Source organism: Candida albicans, chromosome R (genome assembly GCF_000182965.3).
Source record: "Candida albicans SC5314 chromosome R, complete sequence".
Lineage (NCBI taxonomy): Eukaryota > Fungi > Ascomycota > Pichiomycetes > Serinales > Debaryomycetaceae > Candida > Candida albicans.
The window spans coordinates 154,808-177,519 of record NC_032096.1 but is presented as its reverse complement, the minus strand read 5'-3'; the positions used below and the strand labels follow the sequence as shown (position 1 = coordinate 177,519).

At 35.0% G+C, this 22,712-nt stretch overlaps 11 protein-coding genes and 1 non-coding gene across 12 annotated transcripts; 6 read left to right on the top strand and 6 right to left on the bottom strand. All coding sequences in view use genetic code 12, as the record gives it.

Moving 5' to 3' along the window:
- Positions 1-276: 276 nt before the first annotated feature.
- CAALFM_CR00750CA ([Histone H3]-lysine-36 demethylase) lies at positions 277-1,713 on the top strand (the record flags this gene model as incomplete). Its single annotated transcript, XM_712878.1, has 1 exon — positions 277-1,713. The coding sequence occupies one exon, from the start codon at positions 277-279 to the stop codon at positions 1,711-1,713; it is 1,437 nt and encodes a 478-aa protein (XP_717971.1).
- A 1,179-nt stretch (positions 1,714-2,892) lies between these two features.
- Positions 2,893-4,542, top strand: BMT3 (Bmt3p; the record flags this gene model as incomplete). The annotated part of the gene is made up of 1 exon (XM_712879.1): positions 2,893-4,542. The coding sequence occupies one exon, from the start codon at positions 2,893-2,895 to the stop codon at positions 4,540-4,542; it is 1,650 nt and encodes a 549-aa protein (XP_717972.1).
- A 473-nt stretch (positions 4,543-5,015) lies between these two features.
- tT(AGU)3 lies at positions 5,016-5,088 on the top strand. The gene has a single exon. It is a non-coding gene; the product is annotated as a tRNA-Thr (tRNA).
- Positions 5,089-5,185: 97 nt separating this feature from the next.
- CAALFM_CR00710CA (3-oxoacyl-[acyl-carrier-protein] reductase (NADPH)) lies at positions 5,186-5,875 on the top strand (the record flags this gene model as incomplete). Its single annotated transcript, XM_712880.1, has 1 exon — positions 5,186-5,875. The coding sequence occupies one exon, from the start codon at positions 5,186-5,188 to the stop codon at positions 5,873-5,875; it is 690 nt and encodes a 229-aa protein (XP_717973.1).
- On the bottom strand, positions 5,536-5,859 carry CAALFM_CR00720WA (uncharacterized protein; the record flags this gene model as incomplete). The annotated part of the gene is made up of 1 exon (XM_712881.1): positions 5,536-5,859. One exon carries the CDS (start codon positions 5,857-5,859, stop codon positions 5,536-5,538), a length of 324 nt encoding a protein of 107 aa, XP_717974.1.
- Positions 5,876-5,915: 40 nt separating the features above from the next.
- On the bottom strand, positions 5,916-7,301 carry CAALFM_CR00700WA (uncharacterized protein; the record flags this gene model as incomplete). The annotated part of the gene is made up of 1 exon (XM_712882.1): positions 5,916-7,301. The coding sequence occupies one exon, from the start codon at positions 7,299-7,301 to the stop codon at positions 5,916-5,918; it is 1,386 nt and encodes a 461-aa protein (XP_717975.1).
- A 138-nt stretch (positions 7,302-7,439) lies between these two features.
- Positions 7,440-8,723, top strand: CAALFM_CR00690CA (uncharacterized protein; the record flags this gene model as incomplete). The annotated part of the gene is made up of 1 exon (XM_712883.2): positions 7,440-8,723. The coding sequence occupies one exon, from the start codon at positions 7,440-7,442 to the stop codon at positions 8,721-8,723; it is 1,284 nt and encodes a 427-aa protein (XP_717976.2).
- A 172-nt stretch (positions 8,724-8,895) lies between these two features.
- Positions 8,896-10,275, bottom strand: BUD22 (Bud22p; the record flags this gene model as incomplete). Its single annotated transcript, XM_712884.2, has 1 exon — positions 8,896-10,275. The coding sequence occupies one exon, from the start codon at positions 10,273-10,275 to the stop codon at positions 8,896-8,898; it is 1,380 nt and encodes a 459-aa protein (XP_717977.2).
- A 180-nt stretch (positions 10,276-10,455) lies between these two features.
- Positions 10,456-11,688, top strand: CAALFM_CR00670CA (tRNA:m4X modification enzyme; the record flags this gene model as incomplete). The annotated part of the gene is made up of 1 exon (XM_713525.1): positions 10,456-11,688. The coding sequence occupies one exon, from the start codon at positions 10,456-10,458 to the stop codon at positions 11,686-11,688; it is 1,233 nt and encodes a 410-aa protein (XP_718618.1).
- A 51-nt stretch (positions 11,689-11,739) lies between these two features.
- Positions 11,740-13,005, bottom strand: CAALFM_CR00660WA (uncharacterized protein; the record flags this gene model as incomplete). Its single annotated transcript, XM_713528.1, has 1 exon — positions 11,740-13,005. One exon carries the CDS (start codon positions 13,003-13,005, stop codon positions 11,740-11,742), a length of 1,266 nt encoding a protein of 421 aa, XP_718621.1.
- A 361-nt stretch (positions 13,006-13,366) lies between these two features.
- Positions 13,367-14,506, bottom strand: CAALFM_CR00650WA (uncharacterized protein; the record flags this gene model as incomplete). Its single annotated transcript, XM_713529.1, has 1 exon — positions 13,367-14,506. The coding sequence occupies one exon, from the start codon at positions 14,504-14,506 to the stop codon at positions 13,367-13,369; it is 1,140 nt and encodes a 379-aa protein (XP_718622.1).
- Positions 14,507-15,508: 1,002 nt separating this feature from the next.
- On the bottom strand, positions 15,509-22,324 carry ACC1 (acetyl-CoA carboxylase; the record flags this gene model as incomplete). Its single annotated transcript, XM_713531.1, has 1 exon — positions 15,509-22,324. The coding sequence occupies one exon, from the start codon at positions 22,322-22,324 to the stop codon at positions 15,509-15,511; it is 6,816 nt and encodes a 2,271-aa protein (XP_718624.1).
- Between the last annotated feature and the right edge of the window lie 388 nt (positions 22,325-22,712).

The following is a 22,712-nucleotide window of genomic DNA, read 5'->3' as shown; positions in this document are numbered from 1 at the left end:
ACAATGTAACTTCAATTATGGTTTAATTTGCAATTCACTTGACTATTCTTCCTGGCATAGCCTGATTTGATTTAAAAGAGTATATGGTCGTACGAACTCTTCAACACTAAAAACAAAACCCATACTAACATTTATCCGGAACGCGAACTTTAGGAGCCAGAAAAAAAAAATCAAAACAATAGAGCATAATCCAAAACTGGTGATATTTACCTTCTTCTATTTTTTTTTCTCTTATTGAATTACATCATAGAATCACCTCACCACCCAAGCATAGCAATGCCAATTAATTCTGAGTCATGTCCCTTGTGTAAAGTGCACAGCAATACAATCAAAAAAGAAGACGAAGATGAAGAAGACAACAAAACTTCATGGATTCAATGTTCTAAATGCAAAGTATGGTACCATGTCCATTGTTTGGACCTTCCAACTGATGAAATAGATCAGATAGTTATCTATCATTGTCCTGAATGTGTGCCCAAATATGGAGAATCTACCTATAAAAGAAAATCTAAACGTGCCAGAGTATCTATTGACTATCAATCTTTGAATGAAGGAGATACATTTGCAATTGACAAATCGAGCCATTTCCATTTACACAATTTTTTAAACTTTAAGGGAGAAACAAACATTAATGTGATTGATAAACTCACAAAGACATATGCATTGAACACACAAATGGAGAAACCAATTCTTATTCCACAAGCAGATTTGTCCAAAAATGGAATGCAACTCCCCATTGAGAAAAACGAAATTACAATTGATTATATTACTGATTGCTGCGGAGAAGATACACCTTTGGAGGTGATGGATGTGATATCACAACAAGGTATATCTCCACCATGGAAATTGAAGCAATGGCGAGAGTATTTCAAGACTAATGAAGAGAAACGTGATAGAATACGAAATGTGATATCGTTGGAGATATCTGATGTTGCAAAATTGGGTGTTGATTTCACACGACCCAAGTGTGTTCGAGACATGGATGTAGTGGATCGGGTGTGGATTGAAGAGGACGAACAAAAGAGAAGCAAAGTCACCAAATACTGTCTTATGTCTGTGAAGAATTCATTCACGGATTTCCATATTGATTTTGGGGGTACTTCGGTATACTACACCGTGTTAAGTGGGGCTAAAACTTTTTTGTTTTTCCCACCAACAGACAATAATTTGGAGTTGTATAAATCCTGGTGTCTTGAGCCTTCACAAAACTTTATTTGGTATCCTGAATATACAATAACAAAGAATAAAAAGAAGATTAAACCAACCGGTGGGTTTAAAGTCGACCTACAACCTGGTGATCTTTTCATTATCCCCAGTGGTTGGATCCATGCTGTCCACACTCCACAAGATTCAATTGTGATAGGAGGTAATTACTTGACTATAAGGGATATGGTTATGCAGTTGAAAATCAATGAAATTGAAAGAGAAACCAAAGTTCCAACAAAGTTTAGATTTCCTATGTTTAACAAAGTGCTATGGTTGACTGCGTGGTACTATTATAATCATCAAAACGAGTTTCAAAGTGATATAGGTGAGGATGAAGATGGTAATGCAATATTAACTCGATTGATTGGACATTTGCAAGGGCATTTGGAACTAAGCAAAACAAATGCAACAGCAAAAAGAAGTATTCCTAAAACAATCGGCAAACCAATGGTATTTATTAACAAATTGTTGGCATGGAAAGAGGATTTGTATGGTACTGCCGTGTGAGCATAGTATTACGTTTGGTCTTGGCCAGTTGCGATTGTGTAGCTTACAAATAATTGTATAACTAGCATGCTATAAAAATGATTTAGAATCCCGACTGTTTCCTCTTCCTCTCTGTGGCAGTATCAATTTATCAACTAGCTTGGATTGACAATCAACAATATCCAGAAGAAACCATTTTGTGTCAGAAACTTTAACTTTAGTTGAGCAAATATCATCTGAGATATTATGTAGGTTTTTGTGTCTGATTACTGTGAAAATTTTCTACCAAGAGTCAAACCAGCTCATCACTGTACGGCTTTACGTAAGGTATTCATGGGTAAAGCCCTGCTCTTGTGTATACTATCAATACAACCGAAATTTCAAGAGATTGACTGAAATAGTGAAAAACGAAGAGTACAAAATCAAAATGACGATTTATCGTATATGTATGTGGTAGTGTACAGAATCAAATTTACCAAAAAAGTTTATACAATAGAAGTTTAGATGGAATCATAACATACAAAAGATTTAATATCGTCTAAACAATAAAAGAAAAAGAAAAAGAAAATACAATACAATACAATACAATACAATTCAATACAATTGATGTAGCAACTAACAATTGTTTTTGAGAAAGCTGGAAACACCGGTTGATAAGATGTGTGTGTGTGTGTTTGAACCAAAAATGGAAAAAAAAATTAGAGATAGTATGGGAAAAACCGCAACAAGTAAAATTGAGCAAACTAAAAATAAAAAAAAGATTTAGTTACTACGTGTGTGTGTAATTTGTGTTTGTGTTTTTTGTACATCTGTATGAGGGAGGCGCAAGGTACATTACTAGCTAACTAAATTTTAGTAGTAGTACGAAAGATTAGTATATCCGCGTCTTACTGTTGTGGTTTAGAGTGCACATTAACAATAATAATCCGATAACAAACTAACACAATACATTGAAAACTGAAAAAGAAAATCCACATAACCCAAAAAAGCTAACTAGAAAACGTTGTTCAATTTGTTTTGAATTCATAATCTCATTCGACATTAATCATTTAGAATTACCTTTCTGGTTAAATCTGAGTGTTGATTGTTTTTCATTCTTTTTTTTCTTTCTTTCCGTTTTTGACTTTTTTTTTCCTTTATTTTATCAATAGAGATTTACCCATTATTATTAAAGATATACTTCTTATTGAAGATCTGGAAATGTTTGAATCAGATTTATCTTTCTATCTGGCCCTTCTAATATTATGTTGTCCAATATCAATAGTTTTCTTCAAAAAATTCCCTATCAAAGGATATACAGGTGCAAATAAAGTATCATTATTTTTACAATGTTTAATTGCAATACTTAATTTGAATATTCTTTACAGTTTTATCAACTCACTTACTATCACGCTAGGTCATGATGGTTCCTCTGCTAACACCCTTACGATAGATCCCATCACTACAACACAACAACAGGGCCACGTGGACTACACACCTATAAAAGTTTCCGGCTACACATTTAAAAATCAAGTTGCCACCAAGAATTTGCAATGTGATAGTATTGTTTACGATCAAGATTTGGACCTTCAAGTAAGTCAAGCTGTTGATTTGAACAAACCAGAGGACTTAAAATTTTTCAGAGACAAATTAAACGAACTCCGTTCTTTAAATAATATTTATGATTTGTTCTTTCAGGATAATGAAGATGAAGTTGAAGAAAGTATTTTAGAAAGAAAATGGTACAAGTTTTGTGGGTCTGCCGTTTGGTTGGACAAATATGGCGTTTACTTTATGGTCAATAGAATTGCCTATTCCAAAAAAGGTACACGGAACAATCCTACAATTTCTGTATTAGCTGGTCAAGTGTTTGATAAAAATTGGATTGAATTAACTGGCAAAAAATTCCCATTTTCTGGTCTTGAATTTCCTACTATTTTGCCTCATTATATTGATGAAGGTAAAGAAGCAGAGAAGGTGATATTGGGTGCAGAGGATCCAAGGGTAATTTTACATGAATATACTAATGAAAACGGGATACGAATTCAAGAACCATTAATTGCATTCAATGCTTTAAGCACAGAAGTGGATTGGAAAAGGGCAATGCATATTTATAGACCATTACATGATCCACATCGTATTATTCGTTTGTCAATTGAAAACTATGCTCCAAGAGAAAAGGAAAAGAATTGGGCACCATTTATAGATGGTAACAATCTTAATTTTGTGTATAATTTCCCCTTGAGAATACTCAGATGTAATATTAATAACGGAGATTGTCAAAAAGTGAGTGGTCCAGATTTTAATGACAAATCTCATGAAAATGCTGGTAAATTACGTGGTGGTACCAATTTGGTAGAAATTCCATCACAATCTTTGCCCAAACATTTGAGGTCTCGCAAATACTGGTTTGGTATTGCAAGATCCCATATAACGGACTGTGGCTGTGTTGGAGAGTTGTATCGTCCACACCTTATTTTGATTTCTCGTAACAAGAAATCAGATCAGTATGAGTTAAACTATGTATCTGATTTGATAGATTTCAATGTCAATCCTGAACCATGGACTCCTGGTAAAACAACTTGCAGTGATGGTAAACTGGTGTTGATTCCAAATAGTGTGGCGTTTATAAAAGATGACTACATGAGTGTGACATTCAGTGAAGCAGATAAAACTAACAAGTTGATCAATGCAAAAGGTTGGTTAACTTATATAACCAAAATGTTGGAATTTACTCAGGAAAGATTGAAAGATGAATCCAGTGATCCAGTTTTGGAAAGTAGATTATTGAGTAAATGCTCTACGTTTTTAGCTCAACAATATTGTGCATTGTCTAAAGATACTATGGGGTGGGATAAATTATCAAGATGAGTAGACTGCATTTATGGAGATTTACGTTGGCTCTAGATGTTTTATTTCCTAAGATATAAGAATAAATAGCTTGATGCAAATTATTTATTTCTTGGTGTTTTTTATAGATAAATTGTTTTTGTAAGCAATAAACGATGCATATGTATAGAAATAGGGTGATTTTTCATTGTTCAAGTTATAAGGGCCTTTAGTATAGATTTTGTTATCTTTGAAGTGGAACATAAATTTGGTGTCAGATTTTTTCTAAATCACATCAAAAAGCATTTTTCACTTCCAAAGAATTTTTACAGCAAAACAGCTAAAACTGCCAGATATATCTAGTATAGTTATTGAAAGAAACATTTTTTGTTCAGAAATAAAAAACAAATGGAATATAACTTCATTGATTGCAATAAAGCAGATCTCAAATATAATTAATTTGTGTGCTAAAATCACTTCAAAAAATACCCGAAATAAAATATGTCAGGAAACAAGCTCTTATGGCCAAGTTGGTAAGGCACCTCACTAGTAATGAGGAGATCGTAGGTTCGAATCCTGCTGAGAGCATTTTTTTCCTGGCTCCGATCAAGTTTTTTTTTTCAATTATTTGACTAAATTTTTTTTGAACAAATTCTCTTCATAAGTGTGTTTTCTCATTTTGACGATGTTTAAAGGCAAAACTGCATTAGTCACAGGCGGATCTCGAGGAATTGGACTTGCAATCAGTAAGAAGTTAGCCATTGAAGGAGCAGCAGTATCATTATTAGCTAGAAATGAAACCATATTGCAACAATCATTACTGGAACTAGCGACTGATCATGGTCAAACCCATACATATCACTCATTGGATTTGACAAGTCTATTGTTACGCAATCCACAGGATTTGAATTTTGGATCTCCTACAATATTAGTAAACTGTGCTGGAGTTACTAATCATTCCTTGTTACTTCGTATGACACAAGAAGAAATCGTTAACACAATCAATTTAAATCTAACGGTTCCCATACTACTAAGTCAAATGGTGGTGAAGAATATGCTTCGCCAAAAAGGGTCTGATCCAACAATATTAAATATTTCTTCAGTATTATCAATGACTGAACATTTTATACCAGGGACTTCGGTGTATGCTGCATCTAAGGCTGGCTTATTAGGATTTACTAAAAGTCTATCAAAAGAATTAAGAGGGAAAATTAGAATCAATGCATTGATGCCCGGATTAGTCAAAGAAACAGATATGGGGAATAAAGTCATGGCAGATATAAATCTGGTTCTGGTTGAGTCGGTAGCAAATGAAGCTATAAGAATATTACAAGATACAAAATTAAATGGAGAATGCATTGTATTGGATAAATAGATAGATAAATAAATAAACAAAATTGTTTAAGGCTCTTTTTTTAAAATGCGTTTCTGTTCAACCAGGCTAGAAATTTATGATTGTCAATTCTCAACTTGACTGCCGTCTTGGCAACGGTGTCCACCGAATTCAAAATAATCTTCCGGTCAGGATAAAGATAATAATACAGTATAGCTTCAAGTGATTCGAAAAAGCCTTGTGATCTCTTATATAATAATGTATACTTCCCTCCTTGACTAGACAATACTTTTAACTTACCTTGCATAAATTCTTGTAGTTGCCTTAATGAATTGAAAATTATTTTATTATTTGGAAAAGTGATGCTATAGAAAGGCAACCAGTTACATGCCATTTCCACGGCCAAAGTGTAAATATTCTTGAAATGCTGGTACGCATCTTCGTATGTTTTACATTTCTTGCGGGTTTTTTGTAGTATTTTCACCATTATCATAACTATTATATTATAATTGAGACAAATTTGAAACATTGAATACAACTCTCTTCTGTAATAACCTTTTGGTAACTGATGAGTGTCTTCTAACTCATCAAACAACTCTAAAGAAATCTTGTATGGTAGCACAACTGATAAACTCGCTCTATTCAAAAATGGCTTCCAATAATCAACTCCGTATAAGGTCCAGAATATTCTTGAAGTATTATTAAATTTCAATCCATTCAACTCCTCAATGTTGGTTGTTGAATTATCGGGGAAACTAAAAAAATCATTGGCGAGTAACTGTCCCAAATGTCGTAGATACGGATTTTGATGTGATAGCCAATGTAGTAACACAGGCAAAAATATATATAATGTAGTCTGGGAATGTATCACCAAGAGTTTACTGACATATCCAATAAGTAGATATTGTCTATAATTGTTCGTAACTTGTGCTGGTTCCATATCAATCCAATCATCAATGTCTCCATACAACTCATCATACAATTCTTTGATACTAGGATTCACAAGATCAGGATCAAATAAATGCACATTGTTTAGTCGATAGTAGGTGGTGGTTGTTGATTCTGCCATTTCTTTACCTATTTCAAATGCACATCTGGTAGCAAGTGTCCAAGAACAATCAGATGGTGCTAAAGAAATAAGAACTGGTTTTAGTATGGAAAGTAACTCAGTATAAGCTTTAAATAGTTCGGATGATACATAATGTTTTAATGATTTGAGTCTTTCTTCAGGTGTCCTAGGGCTGTAAAAGTCCGGCTCCAACGATTCTTCAAGTAGTACTGTTTTCGTTCTTTTTCTTGGGTGATAATCAGCGTCTGGGGATTTAATTGGTTTATTTATATCAATTTTAGAAATGTCAAATTCAAACAACAGTGGGTTTTTGGAGTACAAGTCATTTAAAGTATGAATCTTGGATAGTAACGGCCGGATTTGTCGTTTATATCTAATTGTTGATATTTTATTTGCCATTTATTTTCAGATCAAAATAGAGGTGGAAGAATTCGAATATTTTCTTCGTTCGGTAAACAACCAAAAAAAAAACCCGACTCCAGTTTGAAATATCACTCTCTTCCCCCTTTTTTCAACATACTTTGCTATCTACAAACAATGTTCCAACAATTACTTGCAATTTCTTCATTGGTAACCTTTGTGTTGGGCGAAATTAGAGGAGTCAGTCCCGAGAATCAAGATTTGTACAAACCAATTATTGAAAATGGTAAACAATATTGGAGGTGTTTAAACGATTCTTCAATTCGATTGACTTATGACCAAATTAACGACAACTTTTGCGATTGCCCCGATGGATCTGACGAACCAGGTACCAATGCTTGCCCTAGTCCTCCATTTAAATTCTATTGTGCAAACAAGGGTCATTTCCCAAATTTCATTGATCAATTTAAAGTAGATGATGGGGTTTGTGATTATGATGTTTGTTGTGATGGATCTGATGAACAAGGTATTTGTGAAGATAAATGTGAAATCATTCATCGTCAATATGAACAATACAAAACCCAACTTGAAAGTTTCATCAATGATGCATTGAAAAAGAAACAGTCGTTAATCGAATTAGCTCAAGGAAAAAGAAAACAATTAGTGAATGAATTACGGAAATTGGAAGCTGTATTACCCCTGAAGAAATCACATTTGTATGAATTGGAAGTCCAATTAGAGAATAGCAACGAGCAAGAAACTTCAGTGTTTGATGTCTTAGGAGACCATATTAGTGATCTTGCTACAAAACTAGAAGCACATAAAAGGGATTTATTAAAACAAGAAAGTAGAATTCAATCTTTAGAAAAACTTTTAGCGAAATTATCTCAGGAATATAATCCAAATTTCAATGATCCAGCAGTCAAAGAATCTATTCACAAATATCAGGAGTATCTTTCGAATAAAGACGAGGACGTTGTGGAGGACATCAAAGAAACCAATGCTATACTTCTGGAGTTATCAGAAAAAGCCAAAAGTTTAGTCGGTAACACTGATAGCACACCTTTACAACCTACAATTAGAAACATGCTTCATCATTATTTTCAGCTTTTCACAAACACGTTTTTGACAAAACCTCAACTACAAGTCAAAACAACTTTGTCCAATGACCAATTAATAAATCTGATTGACAAACAAAAGCAAGAAATCAGCAAGATTGAATCCAAAATTGATGATATTAAGAAAAATTTAAGTAACGACTATGGGTCGGACGACATTTTAAGAGCATTTGATCTGACTACAATTAACAAAAAATTGGGAGGTTACACCTACAGAATTAATCTTTTACACTCTGTGGCCCAGGATGACGTATTGATTGGAAATTACAAAAAATACGAGAATGGAAAGWTTWMTTTGACAGAGGAGCCAAGTGTTGGAATGGTCCGCAAAGATCAGCAATAATTGAATTTTTGAATGTGGGAAGGGACCAGACTTGGTTTCAGTTAGTGAACCAGAAAAGTGTAGCTACAAGTTTATTATCAAAGGAGAAGCATGGTGCCATCCAATCACTGAACAAGAAATACAAAATAGATTTAGAATAAATTATGATTTACTATAGGGTATGTATTACAGGCTAATCAAAAACAACTTTTTTACCTTGGAATTTAACATTCTTGAGTTTTTCCTTTTCCAATCTCTTTGCCTCCCAGGATGGATGGATGGATTTTTCCTCTGTTGCAACAGAGTTAGTAGAGACCAGCAGCAGCTGCGGTATGGTACTGGCAGTGTTGCTGGTAGTAGGTTTTCTCTCACCAAGTGGTAATGAGTTAGCACCAGTTTGTTGTTTCTCAGCTAATAATTTTGCCTTTAACTCACGTTTACGTTGTCTTTCTTCAAACTCCATTTGTCTACGTTCTCTTTCGCTGGCAAGTATTTCTTGATTCTTCTTGACATGTTTTGCTTCTTTACCATATTTCTTGGCCCATATCTTTTGTCTTGCTCTTTGACCCCTTCGATTCTTTCTCTGTGTAGTTATTTCCTTTACTACTTTATCGTTATCTGCATCGTCTTCTTCGTCATCAGAACCCCCTGAAAAATAACCAGAGGCAAGTTGAGGAAGATTGAATGATTTCCCACTATCTTGGCTCTGTTTTTGTTTCTTTTTTGGTGGTTCATCCTCGAAAAAGTCATCCGATGAGTCTTCGCTTGACTCCTCTTCTGAAGGCTCTTCATCTGTTACCTCATTATAGTTTACATTAGGATCTAATTCTGGTTGTTGTTCCTCACCTCCTGATCCATTGTCTACCTTGTCATAAATTGCAAACTTGTCATAAGCATCTTCCAAATCCAAAGATTTGTGTTCATCTTCACTATCGTCTTCTTCTCCCTCATCACTATCTTCATTGTCCTTCAAATCCACCTTACTACCAGTAGCTTTAATTCTAGAGTCCTTTTCTTGTCTTGTCAAATTTCCACGAACAACTCTAAATGACCATTCAATTTCATCCAATATCTTCTTTACATTCTTATTATTCCATAAATTGGCGACAAAATTATTCACTGCCTTATCGTTTTGACAAAAAGTGATATAAAAACTCGAAGGGTTACATTCATTTGATTTGTCAATTACAATTTCTCGAAGATGCTGTCCAATATATGTTGGAGGATTCGTTTTCAATTCTTTGGAGTTTAAACATGCACTTTGAATTATTTTTATTAGCTTTGAAGTTATCAATTTTGATACAAATTCTTTATCGTCCACCGGGATAGTCTTTTTCTCCACTTCCTTGGCTAATTTTGAATATGCCGAATGATATTTCTTTTGAAAGATATCTGATTTTATTTTTTCAATTTCTACTTGGGCATCCTCTGGTGATTTAGGAATTTTTTTTAATAATTTGTGATTGTGATTACTTGCAATTAATAATTTTTTGGTATGAGGAAATCTGGGTGTAGATTTATTAAACTTGGATTCTAACAAATCAAGTTTCCACATATAATTGTTCGTCTTCATTATTAGTTGATGTAGGAAAGAAAGCGATGAGATGTTAAAATAGATGGAATCAAAAAGTGGAATTTTTTTTTTCCAATGCTTTCGCGGTTTTCCTAGTTGTGGAAGGTTTTTTTTTGTAAATGGAGCTGAGGTGAGTATCTTGATGCAATTTTTGCTAACAAATCAATTTATCTAACAACAATGACTATACAAGAAACAAAGAAAAGAAAGCTTGATCAAAATGTCTTAACCTGTGAATATATTCTACCTAGAAAGAATAGAAGGTGCAAAATGTTACGTAAAAAAGATGCAAAGTACTGTTCAGAACACTTGATTCACGATGAAAACTTCAATGGAGAAAGAATTGCATGTCCCTTTAGTTCTAGTCACACAGTGTGGAAAAAGGATTTGAAACAGCATATGAAAAAATGTAACGATAGACCAAAGGAAAATACTAACTCATGTTATGAACTTGACTTCAATAAGCTGCTAAACAACGCAGAGAACTTTGAATTGGCTAATGAGGAGAAAGAGGAGAATACTGAGTTGATGGAAAAGTACATTCATGTTTTGCAAAAAATAGAGTTTGAACCACTAGAGTTTAGGATACTTCATCATGAAGGATTGGAAACAAGATTGCAAGAAAAAACCAACCAGAAACACCCCATACAACAAAACTCTATAATCGCCAACATGGATCTGATGGGTTTACTCAGTAACTCATTTCTTTATTTGGAATTTGGTGCTGGTAAAGGTGAATTGCTGAGATATTTGAATCAATGTATATTACAACAAAAAACAGAATGTTCATGCACTTACGGTTTTGGATTAATTGATAGAGGTAAAAACAGATTAAAAGCCGACAGCAAGATCATTTCTGATTCTGAAACCTTACAAACTAAGCCACAAATAAAAAGAAGCAAGATAGATATTAAAGACTTGAATTTGGATAAATTTCTAGTTGATCTAAAAATTGATAAAGTTGTTGCTATTTCCAAGCATTTATGCGGAGCAGCAACTGATCTCACGTTGAAACTGATTTTAAATTCGACACTATTGCTGAATGATCAATTTGGAGGTGCCTTGATTGCAATGTGTTGTCGCCATGTCTGTTCCTTAGAACAATTATTACCACAATCAAGGAAATATTTGCACGACCACGGGTTCACAACCGTACAATCATTCAATGTATTGAAAAAGTTAGTGTCATGGGCAGTGGACAAAAAGGACGCACAAGAAAATGGTATACTTGGTCTTAATACACATCAAAGAGAAGAAATTGGGTTGAAAGCTAGAAGATTAATAGATGAATCTCGAGTTCATGCTTTAAAATCTATTTTGAATGATAAATACAAAGTGGAGATATTTTGGTATGTTCAAAAAGATGTGACTCTAGAAAATGTCTGCTTATCAATTTCTAGAAGGACTAAGTAAGAAGTAGTTAACAATGACATAGATCAATTCATTTCCTCCATTTTTGTTTTATTAATCATCTTCATTATATTCGAATTCCCTCTCTTGAATGCCATTATATAAGATTCTGTTTGGAGTCTTTTTTCTTAAGAACAAAGATGTCTTGGTAATCTTATTCTTAGCTGCCATTCGAATTAAAACTGATTTGATTTTCCCTGATTCAACATTTTGGCTTAACAAGTTGGCAACCATACCTGTTACTATAGGTGATGCCATAGAAGTGCCGGATAAAACTTGTGTCTTGTCGTGGTTACGTGCATCAACACTTCTGACATATGCACCACTTGCAAATATGTCAACACATTCACCCCAGTTAGAGAAGGCAGTGACTGAATCGGTGTAATCATCAATGGCTCCCACTGTAATTGCATATTTGGAACTTGCTGGGCTGGTCATACAAGCGTTGATATTCGAATTCCCGGCTGCCACCACAAATACCAAACCTGTATTGGTTGCTTGCTCAATTGCTTTGTTTAAAATGTGATTCTTATATGCACCCAAAGATAAGTTAGCAACTCCTTTTCTCCCAGATTCGATTCTATGGTTGACTGCAAAGTCTATAGCTGCTAAAATTGTGCTAAGTGAGCCAGCACCTTTACTGTTCAATGCTTTTACTTCAACAATTCTGACATTTTTTGCAACCCCATACGTGACAGAACCAATTAATCCCGCTACATGAGTTCCATGTCCATTATTATCTCCAGACCCTTCCTCAGTAAAATCATAGCCTGCGCTTGCTCTTCCTTCAAACTCAGGGTGGTCAACTTCAATTCCAGAATCTATCACATACGCATTTACACCTTGTCCCAGATATTCAGTTTCGTACATATAAGGATAGGGTTTATTTGGCTTCATTCTTCTCCTTCTGCTTATTCTGGCCAAATGTCTCGGAGCATCCTCTTGGATTTCAAATTCAAGTGCATTAAACATAATATCTTCAGTTATCTCTTGAACCAAAGGACATCTTTTCAACCTATCAATAATATCTTTGGAGAATCTCCCTGAAAATCCCTTGAAATCTCCAATTGCAATTGAATTACTAATGAAATCTCGCACTTGCAAATGCTTTGGGTATCTTTTATCATATTCCATAAAGTGGTCAATTGATTCTGATGCTTTAAGTGAAACAAAATACAGGTCATTGGAAAAACACTTGTCAATTAATGCAATAAACACACATGCCAAATTTATTAACATTTCCGTAAGTTCAATTAAAACAGGGTTTGCTCCCTCTTTTCTGATTATTAAAAACCCTCTTTCAATGGGGACCCAGTACATATTTATATTCCCAAATCATAACAAAATATTCATTGTCAGCTGTGTTGTGTTTATTTTCAAGAACTATTTTGTTATTCAAAATCTTACTTAGTAAGATGTAATACATATATATTTATTAATCTCCCCATAGTATTGTCTTAACCAAATCAAGCTCTTCCCCGCCATTTCATTGTATTAGATTTTTCTCTGTATCGTAAGAAAATTGAATCTATGGCACTATAATTTCGATTGTGATTTCGGGTATTTTCTTGTATTTTTTGGAATGCTATTTTTCCACACACGACAACAGTCAATTGCATCAATCTGAGAAACAATCTTCTTCATCCTGATAATAACTGAAGCAAATTCCGTTATATGCAATTCAGTTCGGAGTTCTTTTTTTCAAGAATAGCGATGATTTCGAGATTCGGTGTTTCGTTGACATTTCTATCAATTGCCCCTTTATAAGCTCTGGATCAACTCCTTCATTTAACAAATTTGCCACCAAGCCTGTGACAATAGGAGCCGCCATTGATGTCCCCAGTAATACCAGTGGTCTAAAATCACTTCTAATATTTACACTCTTTACGTAAGCACCACTTGCAAACAAATCAACACACTCGCCCCAATTTGAAAAGCTGGCAATTGAGTCATTGTAGTCGTCTATAGCACCAACAGTTATTGCATAAGGAGAGCTCGATGGACTGGTTAAACATGCATTAATGTTGTTATTTCCGGCAGCAACTACAAACACAAGTCCAGTTTGAGTAGCTTGATCAATGGCTTTGTTTAGTAGTTTGTTTTTATACGCACCTAATGACAAATTGGCAACACCCATTCGTCCTGAACGCAACCTATGATTCACGGCAAATTCAATTGCAACAAGGATAGTACTTAACGAGCCTGTTCCCTTTGAATTTAATGCTTTGACGTCAATAATCTGCACACCCTTAGCAACACCATATGTATGAGAACCAATCAAACCAGCAACATGTGTTCCATGACCATTGTTATCACCTGGCCCTTCATCAGTGAAATCTTTACCAGTTCTGGCTCTACCTTGAAATTCTGGATGACCAATTGCAATTCCTGAATCAATTACATAAGCACTCACTTTTTTACCAATGAAGTCAGATTCGTAAATATAGGAATACTTTTTTATTGGTTTCATTCGTTTTCTTCTGCTTATTCTTGCCAAGTGTCTAGGAGCCAGATCTTGAAACACGGCATCATAAGCTTTAACTGTAATATCAGGAACAATTTCATCTACTAAAGGGCACCTTTCTAACCTTTTGATGATATCCTTGGAGAAACTTCCAGAAAATCCCGAGAAATTGCCTATCTTAAATTTTGAATTGATTAGTTCGCCAACTTGAAGATCCTGCGGGTATGTCGCGTCGTAGGCCATGAATGTATCGATAGTCTCTTGGGAATGAAGTGACACTAAATAAGAACTACTTGCAAATGATGAGCCCGCCATAAAGTAAATCGAGATCCATATGGATAGAAGTAACTTCACCATAGTCTTTGTTGTAGACAAAAGGTGAGAAATATGAAAAAAAAATGGTTGCAAAACAAAAATCTGTATCAATTAATAATTGTAGAAGCATACAAAAAAAAAAACTTGATTTCCGGTCAGCAGTTGTCTGAAACGGATTTGCTGGCGACGTCAATTTTAAGACAAACATTCAACAGTCAAATTGACAAAATTTATAATATATTAACAGTTAGATAAAAGTTTATTACTATTTTGTCGTGATTTGGCACTATGCTCAGCAGACAGGGGTACTCTAAAAGTAGAATTTGTAGTAGGAAATGGAAGAGACATAACGAAGTAACAACTATAACAATAAATTAATAATATATTTAACACGTTTTACTCAATTCTAAACTAAACTCAATTTCTATAGAATTGGTCTGCTATTGTTGCATTGTTAATAACAGTTAGAAGGTAATCTTCACAACTGAACTGTAGATTTAATAGTCACCTACAAGTATCGGACTAAAGATGAAAAAGAGGCCTCGAAAAAGTTTGAATTCTGATCACTTCCATCTTCAAGAAACATTTCATCCCGAGAAAGCTTCAAAATGTGGTTAACACAAGTCCTATACTATAAATTGAAATATTTCGTCCCAGACAGTATTATTCGAGCACATCACAACCCAGCCGCCCATAAAACACAAGACAAAATTATCCACTCTTCCAGTCTATACTTTATTAATTTTTTCATGATTTTCTTTTCCTTAAATACTACTGAAAAGCAAAGTGATCACATGTAAAATGAAGAATAACTGTGTAGACACGTTTGGCCAGTACGTTGTTTTCATTGTCTATTTTTTTGTGTCAATCACTGTTTCATCACACGAGCAACAAAAAAGCCAATTTCCCACTCTCGTCAATTAACCGTCAAAACTATAATTACTTTCTATAATTTATTACATAATATAATATACTTAAATCTAAAAAACAACAACTACTACTACTTTCAATGTCATTAAAAAGTTGAATTAATGGAAACCACTTCTACTTCAATGCCTTGAGGAATTTCTCTTTATCTTCTTTTGACAATCTTTCAACATAGTCTTTCATTGCAGAAATTGCACTATTTGGATCCTCTTTTAATAATCTCATAATCTTGGTTCTTGAAACTTCTTGTTTCAATTCATTAACTCTCTTTTGCAATTTGGCATGGTTCTCTTCAATCCAGTTACTGACAGCTTGGTCATCATCGTATTCAACAGTTGGCATCCAACTCTTCAATCTGGCAACTCTTTCCAATTTGCTAGAATCTTTAATTTGTTCACTAATCAATCTCAAAACATATTCCTCGTTCAATCTTCTTCTCAATCTCCAGAAGAAGAAACGTCTAGCATCAGTCCATTTGATTTCCTTTCTAATAACTCCCTTGGCCAACATACGACCTGATCTATCGTGCAAGTCAGCAAATTGAACGGAAATTTGAGCATAAATTGGTAATAAAGCCTTTTCACGTGCAAACAATTTGGCGCTTATTTTCGAGTGTTCTTCTGGAGATAATGACGAGTCATTTAACTTAGCTTTCATTTCACCATAAGTTGGATCTAATCTTTCCATAGTTGCTAATAATTTATCACGTCTGTATTTGATACCAACCATACCTTCTGGTTCCAAAACACCAGCTCTCGAATCGACATCGGCATACATTTCCATCATATCTGAGTTGATGGTTGGATCAACAACAACCCAAGAGCCACCTCTCAATTCTCCATTTGGTGGAATGTAAGTGAAGATAGGTTGCTTGAAGTCAACTAAAGCATCAACAATAAATGAACCATATTTCAAGACTTCATTGTACATATCTCTTTGACCACCAGAGAAACCTCTCCAATTTGCTAAAATCATTAATGGCAATTGTTCACCATTGTTGAAATCATTTATAGCTTGTGCTGTCTTAAAAGCAGAGTTAGGATACCACACTTGACCTGCTTCTTGAATCAAACTTTCTGTAGAGTCTGGATTTGCTGGATCAGCAGGAATCAAGTTTTCCACTGTTCTGGTTTCGACACCAATAACACCAATTGGAATACCACCCAAACGTGCTCTACCAACAACAACACCTTTAGCCCAACCAGATAATGTTTCTTGGAATGAATCTTTATCAAATAACCCAGATTCATATTCACCATCAACTTCTCTACCTTGGATCATCCATCTAACATCAAAAGCTTCTTGTTTTGGTGGGTAGTAATCAACATCTCTGTCCCAAGAATCTTCTGATTCCAAAATTGGCACTGGTAAACCACGTTTAGCTGGAACATATGATAACCATTCCATAATTTTTTCAACCCCAGCCAAATCATCATTAGCTGTCAAATGAGAAACACCATTATTGTACATGATTTGAGTACCACCCAATTGAAGATTGGAAGAATACACTTCTCTACCCAACAATTTATTGATAGCAGGAGCACCAGTTAAAATAATAGGTTGACCATCGATTTGAATGGCTCTTTGACCCAATCTAACCAAATAAGCACCAATACCAACAGATCTACAAGTTACCAAAGTGATGGTAAATATATCCTTGTAAGCTCTTGATGTGGCACCAGCAATTAAACCTGATCCTTTAAGACATTCAACCCCTAAGCCATCTTCGGCACCAATAATAGCTTTAATGACATGACGCTCTTCACCTTTTTCAACAATACGTTCAGTAACAACACTGTCACTTTTACCATCTTTTTCTAAAGACTCTTTAGCAGCAGTACTCAAGTACAAGTATCTGAATCCTTTGTCAGGAGACCCTTCTTCATTCCAGGCAACTTGGTATAATGGAATCAATTCCTCAGCAACACCAATTCTAGCACCTGAATTTGCAGAAAGGTAAATTCTTGGAATACCTAATTTTCTGGCCAATTCAGTACACTTGTTGAAATAATTATCTTCTTCTGGACCAAAAGAACCAATCTTGTGGGTGATATCATTGGCAACAATAATTAATTGACGACCATGAGGGTATTCAGGAGTTTTAGCAGTGACTTTGAATCCAACCATTCCAATTTTGTTAGCACCCGGATCTCTTTCAACAGCTATTAAGGAATCAGTTTCATCAGTGATCAATTCTAAAGACACGAAAACATCTTTTGGTACTTTTTTGCCATATTTTTTCCATTGTGAAATTGTTGCTTGACGAAACAATTCTGGGAAGTCATACACATAAGTGGTACCCATATTGTGAGCCTTGTAACGTTTTGGTTGTAAAGATTCTTTAACTGGATATGGAGTTGAGATAGGTCTCAAATGCATGGAACCAGGATGACCAATGGATTTGAAAACCCATTCACCTTTAGGATTTTTCACTTCCAAATACAATTCTGATTTGACAACATAACCAGAAACATTATTAATGATAGCACGCAATGGGAACGAAGTACCTTGAGGATCAGTACAGACAATTCTAATTTCAGCACCAGTAACTCTTAATCTCCATAATCTTCTACCAAATCTTTCTAAGAATGATCCAAAGGCAGCCTCAACATCTGAAGCTTGAACATTGAAAGCATTGGAAAAGTTAATGAAAATATGGTTTAAATCAGAATTAGAAGTGTCAATAACTTCTAAAGTATCCAAAATATCATTCATTAATCTGTTGGATTCAGCAATCAAATATTCACTAATGCTAATGTCTTCTTTAAGAACACCGGTTCTAATAATCCCTCTGGTGAAAAATCTTTTATCAGAAGGAGCATTCTTCCCAATTGCATCATATACATGGATGTTTCTGTTGTTAGTGAAAATTGGTTTGATATCGAAATTGGCTAATCTTCCCAATTCCAATTGGAAAGCCAAAGCTGGTTCAATGTGTCTAATAACCTTGTTTTCTTCATAGTCAGGACCAGTAAAAGTATAATATTTAGGATATTGACCAATTTGATGAGCAAAAACAAATGTAACACGACGAACACCAGCAGAAATCAACTCTTCTTTGTATTCGCACAAGATTTCATTAATTCTGCTCAAGTATTCATTTTCATCGGAGTAACCATCAATACTGGTAATGACAATATTCAAAACATTTAATAACTCTGGAGTTTCACCCTTTGCTTTAAATGAAATAGCATCGGCTGGTTGGAATTGTTCCAATGCAGCTGTAAGAGTTTCATCAACATCATCCAAGTGTCTTGCTGGAGCTAAAACACCAGTTCTTGTGGAATGCTCGGTTTTAGAATCAACAACAAAGGTCAAATCAGACACAGAAGCTGCATGTTTCATAGATGTCGAATCATCGCCACCGGCAGCAGCAGCCTGTTGAGCATCGTTTACACCAGCGGCTCCCATATTAGCCAACTTGAATTTCCATTCAACAATAGGAAGTCTGTCATTAACATGATATTCAATTTTACCCAAATCATAAGCACGGTATGAACGTCTGACATAAACTTCAGCGGCAGCAATGGCAACCCATGGGTCTGGATTGATTAAGAATTGTGCCAACACATCAAAAACAATATGTTTGGAATCAACAACCTCACGAATAATTTCCAAATTTGGTTCTCTATGTTTAGCAAAAATTTCACCATAAGAGGTTTGAACAACAGATGACCTCAAAATATGTTCCAATTGATCGGATCTTTCCTTGATGGAAGGTAAAGAACATTGAATTAAAATTTCTCTTGCCTTTAATGCAACTTTGGCACAAGCACGAGAGTCTAATTGAACAAGTTTCTTTAAAGCTTCTCTGATAGAGGCAGCAACTGACGAGTTGGATTGCAACAATGGTTCATAAATGTCCAAAATAGCTAAAATCAAATTGTTCTTGGCACTAACACGTGAATGAGACAAACCAATACCAATAACTTTTTTCAAATCAGATTTGTTTTCATCTCTTAATTTCAAGATAACATTATCTTCTCTAACATTTTCACCTGAAAACAAACTTTCAACGTCATAATATTCGTTAATCAAAGATGCAAAGTAATCGTATTCGTGTTCAACCAAACCATTCTGGTAACTTGTGGCAATAGAAACCAATGGTGCAACAACATCTTCTAACATATCATTACCATTTTCAGCAATTGATTTGGTGATGAGTTTTAAAATTTGACGAGCAGGGAATTCAGCACCTCTACTTTGAGTTCTTTCAACCAATGCAGTCAATCCGTCATCCAATTTAGGTGGCAATCTGGAGTGTAAAGCTGAAATTTGTTGTTGCCATTCAGAGTATGGCAATTCATTGTCTTTCAAAACTTCACCAAGACTCTTTAAAGTAGAATTCAAAATCACTTGATTATCATAACCAGCCAAAATGTTTTTCAAAATACCAGCACAATGATTGAATTTATGTGCTGGTTTAGTACCTGTAACATTTGGCTCACCCATAGATGGTAAAGTACCTTCAAATGGTTTAGCATGTTTGACCTTAGATGGATCGTCCAATGCCAAAATGGCCAAGATATCACCAGCATTAACTGTGGAACCCGGTTGTTTAATCAACTGCACTACCCCATTTTCTTGAGCAATCAAAGGCATACACATTTTCATAACTTCGACTTCAGCGTATGGTTGACCAGCATCAACATGTTCACCACTGTCAACCAAATACTTGACCAATTTACCTGGAGATGGAGTTCTTAATTGTGTTGGATCATTTTCAACTTCTAATAAACAAGTTTTGCCATCAACTGATAATCTAGTGGCAGATGCCTCTTCCTTCCAATAGACAGAATGTGATTTCCCATCTAATGCACACAATAAACCACCATCGGACAATGAACGTGCACCAACAACACAACGAGAACCATTAAGGAACAAAGTATATTTATCTTCTGAAGATTTAGTAGCAGTGAACTTGTATCTTTCACCTTCATAAATAAACTCAACTGGGAAAATAGTTTTCAATAAGTTTCTGTGAGGAACTTGACCTTTTTCCAAAGATTGGATGTATTCCTTTTTCTCTTCCTCAGCCTGGATGTGTACTTTGGTTACAGCTCCACAAACAACAGCAACTATTGGATCTGGTCTTTCAGCAGTCAACTTTTTGGTGATTAATTCATCCAACCAACCAGTTGTAATGGTATTATCCTCGAAATCTGGAGTTTCTAACAATTTGATTAAATACTCAACAGTAGTTCTAAAATCACCTCTAATACTCAATTCTTTCAAGGCAACAACCATATGTTTTCTTGAAGCTTGACGGTTTTCACCAAATGCGAAAATATGACCAAATTGAGAATCCGAAAATGAATGGATAGAAGATTGGTTACCAACTGAGAAATAACCCCACACATTAGAAGAAGAACGGAAATTCAATTCATGTAAAGAACCACCACTTGGTTTAAAACCTTCACCAGGATCTTCAGAAGTAATACGACAAGCAGTACAATGTCCCTTTGGTGTTGGTCTTCTTTGACTAACCAATGAAGTTTCTGACTTGAATTCAAAATCAATATCAGTAGTGGTATGAGGATCGGCACCGTACAAAGTTCTGATATCTCTGATTCTATGCATTGGTATACCCATAGCAATTTGTAATTGAGCAGCTGGTAAATTAACACCTGTCACCATTTCAGTGGTTGGATGTTCAACTTGCAATCTTGGGTTCAATTCCAAAAAGTAGAATTTATCTTCAGCGTGGGAGTAAAGATACTCAACAGTACCAGCAGATACATAACCAACTAATTTACCCAATCTGACTGCTGCATTTTCCATTTCGTGGAAAGTTTCCTTTCTGGCAATGGTGACTGGTGCTTCTTCAATAATCTTTTGGTGTCTTCTTTGTACGGAACAATCTCTTCCAAAAAGGGAAATGTTAGTACCGTATTGATCTGCTAGTAATTGAACTTCTAAATGTCTGGCATCACCTGCTAACTTCATAATAAAGATAGGAGAACCTGGTATTTCATTAGCTGCTTGGTTGTATAAGGTAATGAAGTTTTTCTCATCATCAACTTTTCTAATACCTTTACCACCACCACCTTCAGAGGCTTTAATCATAACTGGGAACCCAATTTTTTTGGCTTTTTCTAAACCATCTTCTGGACTAGTACAGCACCCTTTGGCATAAATATCATCAGCAACAGAAACCAAATTAGTTTGTGGGTCTATTTTCACTTCATCAACACCAGTACCGGACCATGGAATACATGGTACTTGAGCATGTTGAGCAACTATAGTAGATGAAATCTTGTCACCTAAAGATCTCATAGCTGAACCAGGAGGACCAATAAAAATAATTTTTTTGGGAGATGCAGCTAATTTTTCTGGTAACAAAGGATTCTCTGAAGCATGCCCCCACCCAGCCCAAACGGCATGAGCATTTGTACTTTCTGCTATCTCTACAATGAGATCAACATTAGCATAGTTATTGTTATTGGTGCCACCAGGGACTTCAATGAATTGGTCGGCCATTCTAATATATTCGGCATTAGCTTCCAAATCTTCTGGAGTGGCCATAACGGTAAACTGTATGGCTTTTTCGTCACCAAATGTTTCATAAGCCCATTTTCTAACTGATCTGATTTCTTTAACTGCAGCTATACCATTGTTGGCAATTAAAATTTTCGAAATAACTGTATGACCTTGATGAGCTCTGACAAAGTCTCTGACTTTAGAAGGTTCAGCATTCAAAACTGAATTTCCACCCAAGAAATGAGATGGCAAATTTTCATGTAATGTAGTGTAGCTAAGGGAATCGCTAGGACTAGGAGATGGAGATTGATCTGACATTAACAATGACTTGAATATGTTCTTGAATGGGATATAATGACGATGAGGTATATATAGTTGTGGTTTTGTAATTAGGAAACGCGATCTATGTACAAGTGAGTTAGTATTCTTTATTAGAGATAATTTGCATCTCATAAAAAATCGAAGAAATAAAGCAAGTGAAAATAAGTGTTGTTGTTGTGAGTAGTTTTTGAGTGTTTATTCATTTATTGTTGGGTTCCTGCTTTGTCTTTTTTTTGTTTCTACCCAATTTTTCAAATCTTTGTGGTTCCAGAACTTTATTTTGTTTTTTTCGTTCCATTACTCTAATATTACTCCGAAACTTTAACGACAAGATGTTCCCAACACAGCTGATGCCGAAGAAAAGCAATCACTCGAGCTTCTTCAAACACTGCAACACACACACAACAATTGTAAACGTTTTTGCTTAATTTCTTATCTCGATGGCTTCAATTGATTTTGAACATACCTATTGTAAGCAAAAGTGTTGAATACTTTTATTATTCCAGATTGAGATTTAACT